General features: G+C 41.1%; 2 protein-coding genes across 2 annotated transcripts in view; one reads left to right on the forward strand and one right to left on the reverse strand.

Moving 5' to 3' along the window:
- LOC140196560 (tryptophan 2,3-dioxygenase-like) overlaps positions 1-13,187 on the forward strand; it is a 92,537-nt gene extending 79,350 nt beyond the window's left edge. Inside the window, exons 11-14 of the mRNA XM_072255977.1 lie at positions 3,352-3,409; positions 3,789-3,868; positions 3,962-4,052; positions 13,032-13,187. Of these exons, the coding sequence (XP_072112078.1) occupies positions 3,352-3,409; positions 3,789-3,868; positions 3,962-4,052; positions 13,032-13,185 (383 nt within the window). The 3' untranslated portion in view covers positions 13,186-13,187. The remainder of the gene's footprint in view (positions 1-3,351; positions 3,410-3,788; positions 3,869-3,961; positions 4,053-13,031) is intronic.
- A 3,233-nt stretch (positions 13,188-16,420) lies between these two features.
- The window catches only part of ctso (cathepsin O), a 48,900-nt gene continuing 43,767 nt past the window's right edge, over positions 16,421-21,553 (reverse strand). The window contains exon 9 of the transcript XR_011885594.1: positions 16,421-16,725. The gene's annotated coding sequence lies outside the window, so the exon portion shown is untranslated. The remainder of the gene's footprint in view (positions 16,726-21,553) is intronic.

Here is a 21,553-nt window from a genome sequence, read left to right on the forward strand (position 1 = left end):
TTGCCAAGGATGTTCTGTTCTCAAAAAAACCTAGACAAATCAAATCTAGATAATTACTACTCCTTCAGTCTACTTTCAATCATCAGCAAATTGAGAAGATGTCATCATTAGTGTTATCAAGGAGATCTTACTCACCATAACCACATCATTCATGCCAATTTGAGTTTCATCAGGGAAACTCCATTCCGGATCTCATCACAGCTGAGTCCAAACAATAACCAAAGAAGTGAATTCTCATCGTGAGATGAGAGTGATAATCCTTGATATCAAGGTAGTATTTGATGGAGTGTGGCTTCAAGGGGCCCAGTTCAAATTGAAAATCAATATGCATCCAGAGGAAAACACTTCAATGGTTGAAATCATGCCTTATGTAAAGGAATACGACTATAACTGTTGGGGGACAATCACATCAGTCCTAGAACATCATTGCAAGTATTTGTTAGGGCACTATCTGAAACTAAGCCATCTTTAGTTCTCCACTAATGACCACCATAAGGTTCACCGATTTTGCAATGTTCAAAAGCATTCATAAATCATCAGCAGATGAACCAGTCCAACCCTGCACACAACAAGAATTGGATGACTTTCAGGCATGGGATAAGAAGCAGTGAGTGGAATTTATAAAAGGGAATTGCCATTCCCAATAAGAGAGATTCTAAACAACATCCATTGATAAGCAATGACACTGGCATTACCATTACCAAATCTAACATCATCAACATTTTGGTAGTCACCAGATCTTGAGATTCACTGGAACCTCAGATGTTCTGACCCCATAAATGTGTGGTTTTGAAAGCAGGTCAGAGGCTGGGTCTTTGGTGGCAATCTTCTGACACCCCAGAGCTATTTCATCCTCTACAAGGCATATCAGGAGCTTAGTAGAATATTTTCCACTCGTTTCCATGCCAACAGCTCTCAGGAGGTTTGGCCCATCCAGGAAAAAGAAACCTGTTTGATTGGCGGCAGCACATCAACCACTAATTGTTGTGCACTGGCTGTGGTGTATACCAAATACACAATAGTTACTGCTTGATAGTCCACATCGCTAGCACCTCCCAAACGTGTGACCTCTGCATTCATATTTCTATTTTATTCTGATTTTATTTATTTCTATTTTCTCTATTTTTATATTTTCTCTTTCAACATTTCATGTTTCTACTCTCACAATCTGTTTTTCGGGCTTTAGAGGTCTTGTGTTCTTAAACCATAGAAGAGCTAGGAGCCACACTTTTACCCCCATTTCCCTGAGCAATAATACATCCATTGATCTTCTAAGTGTTTGTGGATAAACACCTATTGTGAGCAGACCTCTGTCAATCGATTTGTGCCGATAGAAGTCACAAAATTTTCTAGCCTCTTAAGGAGTTTCATAAGCTGAGATACTGCCTCACAGTGCAAGACAACCAGGAATAGCCTTGACCTCAGGTATTGACTGTGTGGAGTTTATGCATTTTTCCTCTGATTGCATGGTTTTCTCTGGGTGCTCCAGTTTTTCCCCATATCCCAAAAATTGCACAGCATGGTTGTTAAATTGGCCCTAGTGTAATAGAACCTGGGAATATTGATGAAAGTTAAAAATGGTGTTAATGTAGTATTTGTGTAAATGGGCGGTTGATAGCTAGTGTACGTTTGACGGGCCAAATGGTCCACTTCTGTGCGGTATCCCTCTATGAGTTCATGAGTAGCTGAGTACTGTTACCTTTCCCTGCTTTCTGTTTCCTGTAATGAAAAGGGACTTTGCCTGTATTTTATCAAGCAGGCACATTAGTTTGAATAGACAAATGGATTTGTGAGGTAATGGACTCCACAAAAGTTCAGGCTCTACTTAACGGCACACAGTATTCTATGTAAAATACTATGTAAAATAATTATTTCCAGAATTTGAAGCTGGAATTCTGACTATGCTTTATAGCTGCAGTATTTGAATTATTTCTGCTAGAACCTCCTAACCATTATCTCCTATCATAATGTTGAAATGGCTTTGTAGTCTTGCTTCCTGAAGACCATTGCTAGAAAGGGAGTAATGGCTGAGAACTCTTCCATTCTTCCTGCTTCTGAAACCTTCCTCCCTATTCTTGCCCTTTCAGAATCAGGTTTAATATCACTGGCATAAATCGATAAATTTGTTGTTTTGTGACAGCAATAGAGTGCAATATAGTTAAAGATCTATAAATTACAGTAAACAATATATATGAAGCATAAAATGTGAGGTAGTGTTCATGGGTTGTTTCATTATCTGCTCAGAAATGTAAAGGGAAATGTAAAGTGTGTCTTTAGACTCCTGTACCTCACCGATGAAAGAGGGCATATCCAGGGAGATGGGGTCCTTAATGATGGCTGCTGCCTTTTTGAATCAACTGTTTTTGAAGATGTCCTTGATGCTGGGGAGGCTAGTGCCAGTGATGGAGCTGGCTGAGCTTGCAACCTTTTGCAGTCTTTTTCTGATCCTGTGCAGTGGCCTCTCCATATCAGATGGTGATGTAACCAGTTAGAATGCTCTCCATGGTACTTCTGTAAAAATTTGCTACGGTCTTTGATAAGGAACCAAATTTCCTCTAACTCCTAATGGAATATAGCCACTGCTGTGCCTTATTCGTAATTGCATCAATATGTTGGGTCCACAATAGATCCTTGGAGATATTGACACCCAGAAATTGGAAACTGCTCACTATTTCCATTTGGCAACAAAAGGACTCATGGATGGGTTTTGTTTAAGTTTTGAAAGTAGACATATGGTCCTTCTCCACATGTACTATTTAATTCCCCTTGTAATAAGTAATATTATAGCTTTCCTGATCATGAGAAAGTATGCAGATGCTGGAAATCCAAAGCAACATGCTGGAGGAACTCAGTAGGGCAGGCAATATCTATGGAAAAGAGTAAACAGACAATATTTCGGGCTGAGACCCTTCATCAACTTTCCTTATTACTTGTTGTACCTGTATAATTATCCTTCGTGAATCATGCACTGGGTCATCAGTTTCCTCTTCATTGCTGAGCCTTGCAATTTTCCACCATTTAAAAAAAAATGTTTATTTTCCCTACAATGGACAACATTTGTCAATGAGTGACTAAAACATGCTCCCATGTCGATGACATCATCATGTGCATAAAATATGCTAAGCACATAAAACTTGTGCTTGGGTGCATTGTGACAGGAGTTGAACTGTCCGGTTTCCCAACTGACAATATTTCAGCAGGAACTGGCCATAGCCATTTCAAACCACAACATGCTTTTATACAAAAAATATGCAGAGAAAAGAAATGCAAATTAGTTCATTTTCCAATTTGTATCCAGAGGTTGAACTGTGGGCTGCAAATTCAGTGAACCCGTGTTTTTATTCTCTTCAGGTGAACGGAGAGTATCATACAAAGCAATGCAGGGGGCTCTCATGATCTACTTCTACAGGTTAGTAACATCAAAGTAATAAGTGGAAAGGTGGTGGAGGTGTAGGCACAGCAACAGATCTTTATCAGAAACCTGTACTTTACCGAAAGAAGTTTGGACATCTGAGGCAGGAGCAGAAACACATTAATGAGAAAAATGCACAGACATCATCCTTTGGATTGTTCAACCAAGGAGCCAACCAAAAGGCAGTGATCCAACTGAGCTCCTTGAGTGATGAAATCCTTAATTGTTTTACACTGAGCACGGGTTCCTGCTGAGAGGTGAAGGCAGAGTATTTGTCCACTCTTGTTAGTGCATGGCTTCGGAGGACTGAAGACTGATTAACTTTAAAATGGAGATGAAATTGTGCAAGTTAACTGTATTGTTTACTTCTCTCCAGAGAAGAGCCACGTTTCCAGGTGCCATTCCAGTTACTGAATTCACTCATGGATATTGATGCTCTTATGACTAAATGGAGATGTATGTAGTTATCCTTTAAGTTATATATATTTATATTAAATGCATTAAAGCATGTTTTTATTAAAGTTCTCATTTCTTCTTATTCTCCCGAAGATAACCATGTTTGTATGGTGCAAAGGATGATTGGTAGTAAAGCTGGCACAGGTGGATCATCTGGTTATCAATATTTACGTTCCACCATGAGGTAGGTTAAAGGATAATCATTTCTCTAACCTTCCATTAATCCTCTCCCAAATCTGCAGTGGAAAACTGACAGAACTCCAACAGAAGATACTGATGGTTATTACAATATATATTTGAACACTAAATATCAAATCAAATCAAGTTTAATTATCATTCAAACCACACAAAGACACAGCTGAACAAGACAGCTGAACGGGTCAAGGTGCAAAACATTCAAACTAGCAAGCAAGCATTCAAAAATAGTGAGTAACATAATTCAAAATAGCGAGGAAAGAAGCATATTCACTTGGGGGAAAAAAAATATAGTCCGAGACCCTGAGCGACAAAGTCCAGCAATCGATGATACAGTTTCCCAGATGCACACAATCCAGCCTGTCATTAAACCACTCAAACATTGGAGGGCAGCACTGACAAGAGGGGGCCAGGCCCCAGCCGAGATCAAACACCATGCAGTAAATGCTTCCATGTCTCTCACCTGGTGAGCAGCAGCAGGCAAGCCTGAGGCTTGAGGCCTAGTCCTTGCTACAAGTGAAGCTACACAGTTCCCATGTCATCTGTCCCTCCACCAAACAAGGGTAACAGACCTGTGGCAACTTACATCATCACTGTTGCATAAGTAAAATATCTCCTGAGATTTTGCTTCTGTAGATAAAATAATCCCAAGAATTTAATTGTGGTTAGGTTCACAGTGTTTGTCTGAACTGGTGTTTCAATGCTGAGTATCTTTGCTGTGGTATTATCATGTTAACTCTATCCTCCTGACTACAAATTTTCAATTAGCTATCTTCCCCACAGCTATGTACTGTAATCAGTTACATTTGATAACCACAAGTTGTTTCTGAGATCTATGTTGTGCTGTATTCTTTGCCAGTTTTCTACCCAATCCACAACCCCACCAATTGTGGCCACACTAACTCGGCATTAAGCTCACTCAACTCCCATTACTCTGACATCATTGTTGGAGGCTTTCTAGAGCTATCTCTGCCTGCTTCTACCCTCAGCTAGCCCTGATATCTCTTTACACACTAATTGTTTAGCCTGATGACAGTCTCTCTAGCAAACGATTTTCTATAGATTCTATGGATGTACTATTACCATTCAAGGTCAAGTGTTCAATCTCAGGGGATCTCCCACCCACTGCCACCCACCTCATTGTTCCATCACTCCGCACCTCCCATTTCTCCTCCGACCCAAGATCCACAAACCCGCTTGTTCAGGTAGACCCACTGTTTCAGCTTATTCCTGCCCCGCTGAACTTGCATCTGCATATCTTGACCCTGTTTTATCCCCCCGGTTCAGTCCCTTCCTACCTACATCCATGACACTTCACACATTCTTGATCTTCTCAATGATTTCAAGTTCCCTGGCCCCCCATCATCTTATTTTCACTATGGATGTCCAGTCCCTATACACCTCCATCCACCACCAGGAAGGCCTCAAAGCTCTCCGTTTCTTTCTGGACACCGAGACCCAATGAGTTCTCATCCAGCACCACTCTCCTCTGTCTAGCGGAATGTACTAACTCTTAATAATTTCTCCTTTGGCTCCTCCCCTTTCCTTCAAACAGAAGTTGTAGCCGGGGCATTCGCATCTGTCCCAGCTATGCCTGCCTCTTTGTTGCATACGTGGAACAGTCTATGTTCCAAGCTCACAATGATGGCCATCCCCACTTTTCCTATGCTACATCGACTGCATTGGTGCTGCCTCCTGCACCCATGCAGAACTCGTCGACTTCATCCCCTTTGCCTCCAACTTCCACCCTGCCCTCAAATTTACCTGGTCCACCTCCCTCCCCTTTCTCAATCTCACTGTCCGTATCTGCTGAGACAGCTTATCCACCGATGCCTATTATAAACTAATGGACTCTCGCAGCTACCTGGACTATACCTCGTCCCACACTGTTACTTGTAAGGATGCCGCATCCGCTCTCAGCATGAAGCTTTTCATTCCAGAACGAAGGAGATAACCTCTTTTTCAAAGAAAGGGGCTTCCCTTCCTCCACCATTAATGTTGCCCTCAACTGCATCTCTTCCATTTCACACACATCTGCTCTCATCTCATCCTCCCGCCAACCTACCAGGGATACGGTTTCTCTTGTCCCCACCGACCACCCCACCATCTCTGTGTCCAGCACATAATTCTGTGCAACTTCCGCCACCTCCAACGGGATCCGCCCACCAGGAAAATTATTCCCTCTCCCCTCCCCCCCCGACTTTCTGCTTTCCGCAGGGATCACTCTCTATGCAACTCCTTTGTGCATTTGTCCCTTTCCACTGATTTCCTTTCCGGCACTTATCCTTGCAAGTGGAACAACTGCTACACCTGCCCCTACACTGCCTCCCTCACTACCCAAACAGCCCTTCCAGATGAGGCGACACTTCACCTGTGAGTCTGTTGGAGTCATATACTCATATATAGTCATATAGTCCAGTGCTCCTGGTGTGGCCTCCATTATATTAGTGAGACCTGATGTAGATTGGGAGACCATTTTGTCGAACACCTATGCTCCGTCCGTAAGAAAAAGGGGGATCGCTCAGTGTCCACCCATTTTAATTCCACTTTGCCATTCCCATTCCAATATATCCATGGCCTCCTCTAGTGTCATGATGAGGCTACACAAGATTGGAAGGACGACACCTTATATTCTGTTTGGGTAGCCACCAATCTAATGGCATGAATATTGATTTCTCGAACTTGCAGTAATGCCCCCCATCCCCACTCTTCTTCACCAGTCCCCCTCCCCTTTTCCCTCTCTCACCTAATCTCCTTGCCTGCCCGTCAGCTCCATCCAGTGCTCCTCCTCCTCTTCTTTTTTCCCATGGCCTTCTGTCCTCTCCTATTAGATTCCTCCTCCTCCAGCCCTGTATCTTTCTCCAATCAATTTCCTAGGTCCTTACTTCACCTCTACACCTCCCCTCCCGGTTTCACCTTTCATCTTGTGTTTCTCCCTCCCCTCCCCCCACCTTTTAACTCTACTCCTCATCTTTTTTTCTCCAGTCCTGCTGAAGGGTCTTGGCCTGAAACATCAACTGCACTGTTTTTCATAGACGCTGACTGACCTGCTGAGTTTCTCCAGCATTTTGTGTGTGTTGCTTGGATTTCCAGCATCAGCAGATTTGCTCTTGTTTGTAATCTATGTGTCTCCGCTCTTGTCCTGTTCCAGCAACTTTATTGCTCAGCTTATCAAATTGTTACTACAAAAAAAACTGCAAAAAAATCACACATACCCAGCCCCTAAGAACAATAGGTATATATTTCTACAGATTCTTTGTGCTTATGGATTGACGCCGTGTAGTAATTCTTCTGTTATCCTATATTCCTGTATAGCTCCAATTCCTATTTCAGTCTACAAGATGATTTTGTAAGCAAGAATATATCAGACACTTGGATTGCTGTGGAATAGATATTTGAACTTCAACAATAGTAGAATGGAATAGCATTAGAATAGTCATACTTTATTGATCCCGGGGGAAATTGATAGGCCCCTGTTGATTGCGAGGAGAACTTTGTAAGATCCACTGGGTTGGGGACAATCTTTTCCATCAGAATCCAATGCCAAGACTAACATCAAGTGGCCTGTCTAATTTCATTTTCTTACGTAAGGATGCAAGTGAGTGATTTGTTCCGTCATTTTAGAGGGGATCTTAGATATGCCAACAGTACTGAGGATCTGAATTCATATATAAACCAAGACTGCACAGACAATGACATATGAAACTTAATCCTGAAAAATGCAGGATAATGTATTTTCGGAGGACACTTAAGTCTATAATATGCACAATGAATGGTAGGAGCCTCAGCAATGCTGAGGAATAGAGGTTCTTGTTATACGTGTCTTAGAGCATATACTGTATCCAAGGGTCTGCTGGAACAATCCTATTTCTCCTGATGAAAATGATCATGAACATAGATTTCTCTAATTTCAGACAAACACTCCACTCTGTTTACACCCACCCCTCTTCTCTCTTTTTACAGTCCTGATTCTGGTCTTCTCACACCTCTCTTCCCCTTCCTGTCCTCATGACCTGTCCATCACCTCCTTCTGGTTGTCCACCTCTTTCCCTTTCTTCCATCGTCCACTGTCCTCTCCAATTAAATTCCTTCTTCTTCACCTCTAAACCTCTTCCACCTATCACCTCTCATCTTCTTACATTATCTCCCCTCCCTCACTCACCCATCCTCCCCCTCACCTGGTTTCACCTATCACCTGCCAGCTTGTATTCCTTCTCCTCCCCACACCGCACCTTCTTGTTGTGACTTTTGCCCTCTTCCTTTTCAGTCCTGATGAAGGGTCTCTGCCTGAAACATCAACTGTTCATTCACCTCGATAGATGCTGCCTGACCTGCTTAGTTCCGCCAGCAGTTTGGGCGTGTTGCTTGTGAGACTTCTTCTCTACTTGCTTGCTATGAGCTGAACCCTGCACATACAGTATAATCTGTCCTGGACAAACTACCAATAAACCAAATGATGCATAACTTTGAGCTATTGACCAAGTCACTTCCTTCCTGACTACAGTGAGCCCTGCCTCACTGCTGACATCTGCTGGTGGACAGCCAGTTCATCTTTCCTGGCTGCTGTAACACTGCAGCTGAGAAGTCTTTTAAGGAAACTTGCCTGCTCTAAACAATAGAAAGCGCAAATTCTTCTTTGACCTGACATTAAGTTTTGCATTTCCTCTCCCCTCTTACCTAAAAATATGGTATTTTCCTGTCTGCTAATTCTGTCAGCTCTTTAGTACAAGTTTTAAGGGTGGCCTGGTAGTATAGTGGTTACCCACAACACCTTGCAGTACCAGTAACCCTGGTTCATTTACCACTGTTGTTTCTATGTACGTTCTCCCTGTGACTGTGTGGGTTTCTTCCAGGTGCTCCCCTTTGCCTCTACAGTCCAAAGATGTACTGGTTGGCAGGCTAATTGGTCTCGTCATTAGGCTAGAGTTAAATCTGGGGGGGATAGGGTTAAAATAGGGGCAGGGGGTGCAGCGCTTTGCTAGATGGTGCAACTTGAAGGTCCGGAAGGGCCTATTCCATGCTGTACCTCAATACATTAAAAAATAAAAAAAATAATTTTTTGATTAAATTCTAAATCACTGAACATGGTTATAGTAGATTAATTAAATTATATATCAAGTGTGAAGAAGGATTCATTGAGTTAAACATTCAAATGTGCGTTACACTTTATCTGGGGAAATAAAGCCTTAAACCTTCCAGCACCCGATTTCTATAATTGAACCAAACTATCACAATGCCATGTGCAAGTAGTCATTTTCTGTGTTAGCATTTCTGAAAGCTAAGGATTCCGCAAATATGGAAGTAAAGACATGTGTTTCCCTTAGGCAAATTGATCCAGACTGTGAATAACTTTGGCCCAAACACTAGTCTAATTTACAAGTATTCACCTACCAACCTGGTATTGATCTATTTATTCCCACTCTATGCATTTTGTTCAGTAATCAGTTCTGAATCTATGTCAATGCATTACTCCCAGTTCGATGTGCTCTAACCTTGCTTCTCAACTTCCTTGGTGGGACCTTATCGAAAGGCTGTGCTTTGTGTTTGTTGTTCAATTTCATGGTTTCCCCCCAAGAGTCATGATTGATTAATATGAGGAACCGGCTTAAATGCATTCAACCAATAGATGGCGAGACCTTCTGCAAGGCTGGGGGCTGATAGCAGCTGAAGGATAGGTGTTAAGTTTCAGAGGCACAGAGTGTAATCATGCACCCAAGATTAGTTAATGAATACTCTTTTCATGCATATTGAATGATTTCCTTTGAATTATGTCCAAAGATTATTTTCCTTTACCCAAACTCTCAGTACATTATTTTGGAATGTATCACTACTGCAAATATATTTGTTTAGCCCTCAGCAAACTTTAAAAGTTAATCATGCAACAAATTCACCATTGGAGTTGCCAGTAGGGTTGAACTCACTCAAAACCTGCATCCTAACTCTCACCAAGTCCTTCTCACCCAACACCCTTTGAGTAGCTGACCCACATTGATTCTCAGTGCTTCCAGTCCTTCCATTTCAAAGTTCCCTTCCCATTCTCTGGCCTTGCCTCTTCAAACTCTGTAACTACCCCCAGTCTTACAATCCTCTTAACTAACCCCAGTCTTACAATTCTGGCTTCTTGTTCTTTCCCAAATTTGATACTTAATTGTCCTCTATTGGCAGTCATGTTTTCATTCAGTGAGGCTACATCCACTGAATTTCCCTTCCTATATCTCCACATCTCAACTGCCATTTCCTTCCTTACAATGCTTTTTAAAAATTACACCCAGAATGGAAACAGAGGACAAATTTAGTGAGCCTGCTTTTGAGCAATTTCCCACTGGTTGAGCACCTCTCCAAAGATGAACAATTTTAAATTGTGTGTAATCAGCATTTGAGAGTTGCAAGTAATTTGAGGTGGTGTAGCTGTTAGGGTGTCAGACAGATAAACAGGCTGTAAAGTATATTTTTGCATGGGTTGTTAGGCACCAAAAATTATAATTCAGAAGATCAGTTTAGCTCTAAGTTTGAGAACTACTTGTTTAATCTAAGGGTAGGAACTTGAATAATAATTTTCTAAAGCTGTTTTTGCTAATATGCCTTCCTGGAAACGGTGCACTTGGATTAATCGATTGATTACTTCAGACACATTGAAGATTTACCTCTGATTGAAAGACAGTTATGATCCAGATGAAGCACAATCTTATTGAAAGACAGAACACCAAGCGACAAGATGTACTTCCTTGTTTTTATAAAATTCCACGAAGTTGTTTCACATCAGAATTTGAATACTAAAATGCAAATGTCTGTCTTGCACTTCTGACACATTTAAATTCACTGCATGATTGCAGGTTCAGCATTTTAAGTATGCTAATACCTTTTTAAAGATGACTTCTTAAAGGAAATAGGTCATTATTTTTCATAAGGATCAAGAAATGGAGGGCTGTGGGGAAATGGCACTGAACAGTAGATTGAAGCCTGGGGTAAATCAACTATGATCATATTGAATGTTGGGGCAGGCTTGAGAGGGGTCACATGCTGCTATTTGTTGTTGTATATCATACCTGTGTGCTCCCCCACCTGAAATTAATGACCAATATTTGCCTATTGGCCGAGTGGTAACACAGAAATTGAAGTAAAATTGGTGACATATCCTCTAGTGAAACAGTTTTATAAGTCACAATTAATCTATTAATGATAGTGAATGCAATGTTATCTATTTTTTAAGGTTTAAGTTGTACTTAAAATCTGTTGCAGCCCACTGTCCTTTTATTGAGAGGGGCAATTTATACAGAATATAAATTAGAAAGTCACTTCTCCAATGCACAATCTCAACAGTGTATCTTTCACCTCAGACAGTTGAGGAAGTGTGGTATGAGCCCCCAAATCCTAAGAACTTTCTACAGGAGCACAACTGAGAGCATCCTGACTGGCTGCATCACTGCCTGGTATGGGAACTGTAACTCCCTTAATCGCAGAACTCTGCAGAGAGTGGTGTGGACAGCCCAGTGCATCTGTAGTTGTGAACTTCCTATGATTCAGAACATTTACAAAGACAGGTGTAGCAAAGGGCCTGAAGGATCATCGGGTACCCCAGTCACCCCAACCACAATCTATTCCAGCTGCTACCATCTGGGAAATGGTACCACAGCATAAAAACCAGGATCAACAGGCTCTGGGACAGTTCTGCCACCAGGGCATCAGACTGATTAACTCACGCTGATCTGAGTCTATTTCAATGTTACATTGACTTTCTAGATTAGATTAGACTATGAAGACACTCAGTCCTTGTTTATTGTCATTTAGAAATGCATGCATTAAAAAATGATACACCGTTCCTCCAGAATGATATCACAAGAAAACACAGGACAAACCAAGACTAAAACTGACAAAACCACATAATTATAACATATAGTTACAACAGTGCAAAGCAATACCATAATTTGATAAAGAGCAGACCATGGGCACGGTAAAAAAAGTCTCAAAGTCCCGATAGCCTCATCATCTCACGCAGGCGGCAGAAGGGAGGAACTCTCCCTGCCATGAACCTCCAAGCGCCGCCAACTTGCTGATGCAGCACCATTGGAAGCACCCGACCACAGCGGACTCTGAGTCCGTCCGAAAACTTTGAGCCTGCGACCAACCCTTTGACACTGAGCACCGAGCACGATCCTCTGCCGAGCGCTTCAACACAGCCTCGGCCGCCGAGCAACAAGCAAAGCCGAGGACTCGGGGCCTTCTCCTCTGGAGATTCTTGACCACACAGCAGCGAAGCAGGCATTTCAGAAGTTTCACCAGATGTTTCTCCGTGCTCTCACATCCGTCTCCATCAAATCAGGATTGTGCACAGCACCCTACTTGACAGATAACAGACACCACCACCGGAGTGGCCGCTGCGAGCTGTGTCACATCGCCATCTTCTCCTCCCTCCTCGATATTTATTACAAATTATTATAAATTACTATGATTGCACATTGCACATTTAGATGGAGATGTAACATAAAGATTTTTACTCCTCATGTATGTGAAGGATGTAAGAAATAAAGTCAATTCAGTTCAACTCAATCTCCTAGCCAAATTTGCCAATTGAAAGAATCCACTTTAAATTCTGATTCAGGCTTCCGTAATGCAAAATCCAATGTTGTTAAAGCATCCTTTATTTGTCACAGTATGAACAGATAACATTAGAAATTGCTGAAGAATCCAAGGCAGTTTTTCTTGATTCTCACTACGATTGCCCAAAATAATTCCCCTCCCCAGTAACATCCTTGAGGAATGATGTTTTTTAGATCCGCCACGACCACCATCCAGCAAACAACAGATACACGGCATAGAGTGCGCTGGAAAATCTTAAAGGCAATAGTAATTTTGTAAACATTGTTGTGAAGGAACTATTTTAGTAATCTGCCATTGTTGTAAAAGTAATTTTAGCCAATAAAAATGCATTTTAAATATAATTTTTCTTTTTTAAAAATCTTTATTTTAGTGACCGATACAAAGTATTTGTTGACCTGTTTAATCTTGCAACCTTCTTGGTCCCAAGACACTGGATTCCAAAGCTGACATCGTCAATCCACAAATTCCTCTACACTGCAGAGTGCTGTGATAGCTCATACTTCAGCAGCGAGGAATCTGACTGAAGTCAAGATCTGATCAATGTTTCACGCGGAATACAATTCAGAGAAGAAAATACATAAAGTTCAAAACCTTCAAAGCTTATAATGCAATCTCTTTCTCAAATACATCATTCAGCAAGACAGAGAAATAATTTGGGATAAATCTTATATTGTATGATGGTGAACTGTATGTGCTAACAAATTGAGCACCGATTTTACATCTTCCCAGATTTTTACTTCTGTTGATTATTTTGTGCTTTGAATGTAATCTGTTTGACTAGCACCATGCTAAATACCACTAGATGTAACTGGTTTCTTGTACCAAGTTTCACAAATATAGTGGATTCTGGTTAACTGGGACACATTGTGACAAGTACATTTTGGCTCAATTAAATGGCTGCCCCCAATTAGCTGATGTTTCAAAGAAATAATTAAAAAGGTTTAAAATCAACAAATTACTGTTTAACTGAGTAACAAATTAGGTATTTAGGTAAAATACTGGACAACTTAGAACAGTACCAGTGTTACTGGAGTACTATAAAATGTGTATTAGTTCCTAATAGTTATTGATGGAGGATTTAATCCAGTGTACGCTGCTGTTTATGTTGTGTCCAATGAGGGGTAACAGCTCTGGTGAAGAAGCTTGTTGCATCCATTATGGAGCAGCTTACTCACCTTTGGACCCACTGGACACTCAGCTCTCACCCGTCGCTCCAAGTAACCGTTTGCATGCGACGATGCCCACACCCCAGTATACTGCTTTGACAAACAGGCCTCAGACCCTGGTGAAGTAGGCTCTGTCTATAGACCCTGTTGAAATAGGGACATGCCTGTCCTAGTAAGACTCCAGTTTGTGAGCTGACTGTTGTGAGGTCAGCTTTGGTGGACTGGGCAGATGAGATTCCTAGTGAGATCCAATAGCCCGGAAGGCTGTTCTGCAATGTTTTGTGGAGAGAGAGTGCATGAAAAGGCACAGAAGAAGTCATGGTTATCCACTGCGACCAAGTAAGACCCCGGTTTGTGGGGACTACCCATACCGTTGGACCTGGACTTCTGAGGTTGAGAGAGTGGAACTGTCCCGGTCCAGTTGTTTTTCCCACTTTAAAAACTCTCCCTCCCAGGTTTCACTGACAATGCTGGATACAGTGGGCAACCAACATGTTGCCATGCGCTTTTGATTGACTGGAAATGAACAGAATTAGTGCAGACACCTAGTGCAGAAAATGGACTGCCTTCATACAATGCCTTCAAAAATTTTATCTCCAATCTTCATTTTGATTGTAACATTCAAGATGATTGTTGATAACCTTCAAATTTTCCTTCGTTCCTACCTTGTTGAAGTAGTGAAATCATTTCATTTTCAGTCCCAGCTATTTCTGGCATTTCCAAACCTGAATGCTTGAAACTGCAGTGAGCAAAACAATTCCAAGTTGTCTTACTGCTTGTATCTTGGCAACTATCAGTGACAAATATCAATACTTTTTGAACATAAACATATGCAACTGATGCTGTTAAAAAACTGTTCGCTCTAAGCATAATATAGTGTCTAACAGCCACATAAGTTCTCACAACTGATGCTAGTTAGAAACTGTTCGGCAACAGACTCCTGGCCCAATTAAGCAAGCTAGTGCCCTAAATAAACAAAGGAAATCCCAACTATTTTCACAATTAGTTTTTGTTCTTTAAGAGTTATCCCAAATAAGCAGACGCACCGATTAACCAATGGGCCAATTAACCAGAATCCACTGTATTGATAAACCCATATTTTTGTTAGATAGTACGTAGAATATGTAAAATTATTTTCATTCTGTAATTGCACACTTTTAATGTTATATTTCAAAGAAAAATTTAAGGGCAATATTGCTTCTGAAATTTAATTGACAAGCCTTTTGACAGAAGTATTATAAATATATAGAGTGATATAAATGTTACAAAAGACCTTGTGTTTGATAAGATATCGATCTAATTCGTGTCATTCTAATCATTTCTCCACAAAATGGTAATAATTAAGAAATCTAAACACATTCTAAGGTTGAATGATTATTGTTTAGCTAGATATTATAAAGCAAAATTCATGTAATATTTTAAAGATGCATTGATATTATTTTTCAGGTGGATTTGAAATACAGGCCTAACATTTATTAACAAATGACCTGCTATTCTGTTCTATATTTTGCAAACCACACATTTCAGCTCCAGTTCTCATCACCGTGGAATTTCTCAGTTTGTTTAGATACTCTGGCTCCCCATTTCTCATCACACTAATTTTATGGTTATCTGTCCTCGTGTACTCTACCATATCCTTCATTCTGGCATCTCAACATCCACCTGCTTGTTGAAAATCTAACCCATCAGAGATGGTTCCTCTTTTAGCTGTCTTCTTCTGTAATTCCCTCTTAAATAATTTCCTGAAAGATTATTCATCTTGTTGCAATTTAAATCATTTTAATTCCCTTTTCCATTTCTTCTGGCTGTTTATGTACTTGTTTGTCTACCGATAGGAATGCTAATTGCATCGTTGCAAACAAAACTGAATTGTTGAAACCAATGTAATATATTTTGTTGAACCAGTTGTTTAAGTTGGCATTATAAATCAGTTATTTAAAATCAAATGAACTACTTGTTTGTGTTTACTTTCAATTCTATTCACTGTGATCACTACTTCCAAAAGGGTGGCAGCATAGTGTAGTGGTTAGCACAGTACCAGTGACCCGGGTTCGATTCCTGCTGCTAACTGTAAGGAGTTTGTACGTTCTCCCTGTGACTGTGTGGATTTCCTCCGAGTGCTCCGATTTCCTCCCACAGTCCAAAGATGTATCAGTTGGTAGATTAATTGATCATTGTAAGTTGTCCCGTGATTGGGCTAGGGTTAAATGTAGGGTTGCTAGGTGGCACTGCTCAAAGGGCCAGAAGGCCTGTTCTGCACTGTATGTCAGTAAGTTAAAAAAAAATAATGTAACCCTCTCACTGGGGCTCGGATACAAACTTGGCTCGTTCGTTATCTCTGCTAACAGCCACGTGACTCAACGGTGAGAAGGCCACCTTTCATAAACAGTAGGTGTCTAGGGTCGGTATGATTTGGGCTCAACCAAACAGGAATGTCGTGATGAAAGATTAAAAGAACCTCCATTTGAGTGAATGCTGTGTAAATACTGCCATACACAGTTATCGGTAGCCTGGAAAAGACAGATTGTACACCAGCATTAAATTATAAAGAAAGTATATTTACCAAATTTTCAACTTAAACAGTTACAGAAAAGGAAAAGAAAAATAAAAGCGTCTATTACAGTTAAACCAGTCCAATGTTCAGATAAATGTTGGAGCTCATTCTGGAGTAGTTGGGGGTGAATCTCTTATTCTTGCACTGGACCCACGGTCGGCGTGAAAGCACCTGCCTCATTCCGAACCCCCCGCGAAGACCACCTTGAATGAACTGGCTCTCTCTCAGGAGTATTGGCCCATCCTCCTCGGAGCCACTCATCTGAACAATGCACTTATTGCAATGTGGACTCTCCTTTCAATGGCATTCTGCGGCATCTTCCCTTGTGCCCCGCTCCGCAGCTCCTGCGAAAAGAACCCAGACCAGATTATTGTCCTTCAGAAAACTCTTCCCCACAGCTCTCTAGAACCTTCTCTCACACCCCACAATCCTGTTTGGCTGACGCACATTCCTAAGTTGGACAAAATGGCTCCTTTTGCTGAAGCCAAAACACTCTTTCCAGCATGGCACACAGGTTTTACAGAAAACTGCCAAAATAAACTACCTCACAGCATAGCAGTAGATATCGTAACCAGGGCATTACAATAATAAATAGACTTTTACAGATTTGAAGTATGATGCAGCTATTTTACAATCATGACTATTTCTGTAAATAAAGTTCCTCATCATTCTGAAAGATGCTGTATGTTGAAGCCATTTTGCGGTTTTCATAGTCATAGGCATACTTTATTGATCCCAAGTGAAATTGGTTTTCGCTACAGTTGCACCAACCAAGAATAGAGTTCTTGCCATCCAACAAAAATTTGGAAAACATTTCCAGAAACTAGGTCTGATGAAATTCAGGGACCTGGAGCAATTCTCTTTCTCTCTTCATTGATGCTGCCTGATTTGCTGAAATTCTTCAGCACTTTCTCTTTTTTATTTCATATATCTGGCTAGCTCACAGTGATTCTGATAACTGCTGTACTACTGCTATGTGTACAATAAAACTTTGCAACTGTAAGACTTCCTGCACATTGTTGGGATCACTACCACAGCCCTTCTACGGTACAGCAGTGACAACACTGTAAGCAGCAGTCAATGGTCCCAACATAGACCACCTGATTCTCGGAAGGGTAAAACAAAATTAAAACACTCATAAAAAGTTAAGAAAGTAAAAGCACAGTAATTATGTCTAAGTTTATTTAATAGAGACCACAAGAAGAGGCAAGGGTGAACTGCGCATAATTAAAACTTGCTGGTGAACGCAGCAGGCTAGGCAGCATCTCTAGGAAGAGGTACAGTCGACATTTTGAGCCGAGACCCTTCGTCAGGACTAACTGATGAAGGGTCTCGGCCTGAAACGTTGACTGTACCTCTTCCTAGAGATGCTGCCTAGCCTGCTGCGTTCACCAGCAACTTCTATGTGTGTTGCTTGAAATCCCAGCATCTGCAGATCTCCTCGTGTTTGCGTAATTAAAACCTGCTGGTTTCTGCAGTGCAGGCATCATGCCATATCGGTGTTGCTTGCTCTTTTGCATGATTGGCTTATACAAACAATTCTATCCTCGGTGGTCATATGCTGCACTTTTCAGCACGGCACCAGTATTTTGGGTCGTCAACAGTCAGATTTGCTGCACCATTCGATAATAACATTCTTGATACTCTTTATCAATATTATTTTCCCACTCTCTTCCTAGATACCTTAAAGCTTTCTTTTGGCTACGAAATCAATTTACCTCCTTAAACATATTCAGCAATTTGGCTTATAGTAGTGAATTCTACTGATTTCATTCCTCAGTTCTAAATGCCATTTAGAGGCCAAACTGTTAATTTTGCAGTATTCCACTTGTTATCACCTACCCCCCAAAAGAAATTCTATTTAGTTCTACCTGATTTTCTGTCTGTCAGCTGAACGTCAATCCATGTCAGTCTATTACCCCAAGTCTATTCATTTTAACTTTACACCCTAACCAGATGTGGGAGTTTATCAAAGGTCAACTGAATAGATATATCACATCTACTGGTTCTCCCTTATCTATTCTATTCATATCATCTTCAAAAAAATCTTCAGGTGGTTTTCCAAATATGATTTCCCTTTTATAAATCCATGACCTTGTCTCATCCCATTGTATTCTGCTATTACATCCTTTGGAACAGACTCTAGTACTTATCCTGTTTAGGAGGAACTATTGGTCAGTCTCTAATTCCCCATTTACTCTTCCCAGCTTTTTAATTAGTTTATCTTTGACAGTAAGAAGCTTACATTTGTCATCAACTAATCTTTTCGTCTGTTTAAGTATCTGTAGAATTTGTTATTGTGCATTTTTATGTTCCTAGAAAATTTGATCCTCACTAGTCAAACTGTTGGACCATTTTTGCTGAATTATAAACTGCTCCTAAACCTCATGTCTATAACTTTTTTTTTACAATTTGATATGGCTCCACTTTGGATCTAATATTATTCTTAACTTATTTGTAAAGCAGGATTGGATTGCCTTTTCTTTTGTGTTTTTATTGCAGAAAGGAATGATTAATGATTGCAGTTCTTGAATTTAAATGTTAAATCACGCCTGTCACGGATGGACCTTTACCTGAAGCTTTCAATTGTCTATTGCCAATACACTCCTCATACCCTAATTCCATTAGGTTAAACTTAGAATCTTGGTTTTGTATTGAACTTATTTGAAGAATTCTATTATGTTATGGTCAGTTATCCCTAAAGAATTCTGCACAAAAAGGTTTTTTGCTAACCTTTACTCATTGTCCTGGACAGCCTGCTCGCAATGTCCCGGTCTTAAAAAAAACACATAATTGACTAAGTGGAGACATAATCAGAATAAGCAGAGGAGCAGAGCTTCTGGGAGGTATTGCAGGCATTCTGTAATTGAAGTCAACCTATAAATTTTTATCTGCTGAGGGAATTTTCAGTCAATCTTCCTGGTAGCAGGAGTACATTCCACCACTGGCCAATGTCAGGCAGGCATTGGAGGAGCCGAGTATTGTGATCAGCAGTCACAAAACAGCGCTGGTGCCTTCCCCATCATAGCAGGGGATTGCAACCAAGCATGCTTGCAGAAGTCTCTGAACAACTATCTCCAACATATCACTGTGGAACCAAAGGAGCTAACACACTTGGTTACTGTTACAACACCTTCAAGAATGCTTACCGTGCCATCTGACCCTGCACTTTTGAAAAACCATTCACCTGACTGTATTTCTACTCCCAGTGCACAGGCAGAGAATAAAGACCACAGCACTAGTGGTGAGGACCAAGAAGGTTTTGTCAAAGGAGGTAGAGGAGCACTTACAGGACTGCTCTGAGTTGGTGGATTGGAAAATATTCAGGAATTCATCTTCAGATCTGAATGAATATGCCACAGTTGCCACTGACTTCATCAAGACCTGTGAGGATGAGTGTGTGCCTTCATGAACATACTGGACATACCCAAACAAAAATCTATGGGTGAACGAGGAGATTCGTGGTCTGCTGAGAGCTAGATCTATGGCTTTCAAGACCGGTGATCCAGAACTATACAGGATGCCCAGGTATGACCAACAGAAGGCTATTTTATGAGTGAAATATACCCAAGTTGTGCTGCTTCAATGACTATCACCTAGTTGCACCGTATCCACTGTGATGAAGAGCACTGAGAGGTTGGTCATGGCCAGAATCAACTCCTGCCTAAGCAAGGACCAGGACCCATTACAATTGACAATTACCACAACAGGTCTACAGCAGATGCGATCTCACTGGCTCTCCACTTGGCCCTGGACCACCTGGCTAACAGCATTACCTATGCCAGACTGCTGTTTATTGATTATAGCTCAGTCTTCACGGCCATCACACCCTCAGTACTAATCAACAGGCTCCAAAACCTGGGTCTCTGTACCTCCCTCCGCAACTGGATCCTTGACTTCCTCATCTTGAGACCACAGTCAGTGCAGATTGGAAATAACATCTCCTCCTCGTTGACAATCAACACTGGTGCACCTCAAGGATGTGTACTTAACTCACTACTCTTTCACTCTACACCCATGGCTGTGTGGATAGGCACAGCTCAAATGCCTTCTATAAATTTGCAAATGACACGACTACTGTTGGCAGAATTCCAGATGGTGATGAGAGGTGTAGAGAGGTGAGATATGTAGATCTGCTGGTTGAGTGGTGTCGCAACAACAACATTGCACTCGACGTCAGTAAGATCAAGGAATTGACTGTGGACTTCAGGAAGGGGGAGTTGAGGGAACACACACCAGTCCTCACTGAGGGATCAGCAGTGGAAAGGGTGAACAGTTTCAATGTCCTGGCTGTGAACACCTCTGAAGATCTATCCTGGGCCTAACATACTGGTGCAGTTACAAAGAAAGCACGACAGCAGCTATATTTCATTCGGAGTTTGAGATTTGACATTTCACCAAAGACACTGGCAAATTTCTACAGATATACAGTACTCTGGAAAGCATTCTAACTGGTTCCATCACTGCATGGTATGCACAGCATTGGAAAAAGCTGCAAACTCAACCAGCTCCAGCATGGGCTCTAGACTCCCCAGCATCAAAAAGGCAGCATCCATCATTAATGATCTCCATCACCCAGGACATGTCCTCTTCTCATTGGTTCCATCAAGGAGAAGGTACAGGAGCCTCAAGACACACACTCAACATTTTAAGAATGACTTCTTGCCCTCTGCCATCAGATGTCTGAATGGACAATGAATCCATGTACACCCTCTCAGCATTTTTGCTCTCTTTTTGAACTACTTGTTTAATTTTTTATATATATATTTCTTATTCTAATTTATAGTTTTTAAAATGATGTTTTGCACTGTACCGCTATCACAGAGAAAGATATTTCATGATATATGCCAGCAATATTAAACCTTATTCAGATTCTGGAATTGATAAAACGCACTGAATGAGAAGAAGCAGGCTACACATTCTTCAGTAGTGCTCTGGAGGTTTACCAGTGATATGAAACAATAGGAGGTTCATTGTATCCATGTTATGAACGCACATGCACCACACGCTTGTGTCATAAGATAAAAGTAGATAGATGAACCATTGTAGCAATGACAGAAAAATTCCGGGCCAAAAATGGCAGAGGAGCAAGGGAAAAGATAAAAGTGTTCGAGACAACTGCTCAGTAACATAATGGTTGATCCAATCCTGGCCTTAATTACCACTCTCACA

The sequence above is a fragment of the Mobula birostris genome, chromosome 4 (genome assembly GCF_030028105.1).
Source record: "Mobula birostris isolate sMobBir1 chromosome 4, sMobBir1.hap1, whole genome shotgun sequence".
NCBI classification, from domain to species: domain Eukaryota; kingdom Metazoa; phylum Chordata; class Chondrichthyes; order Myliobatiformes; family Myliobatidae; genus Mobula; species Mobula birostris.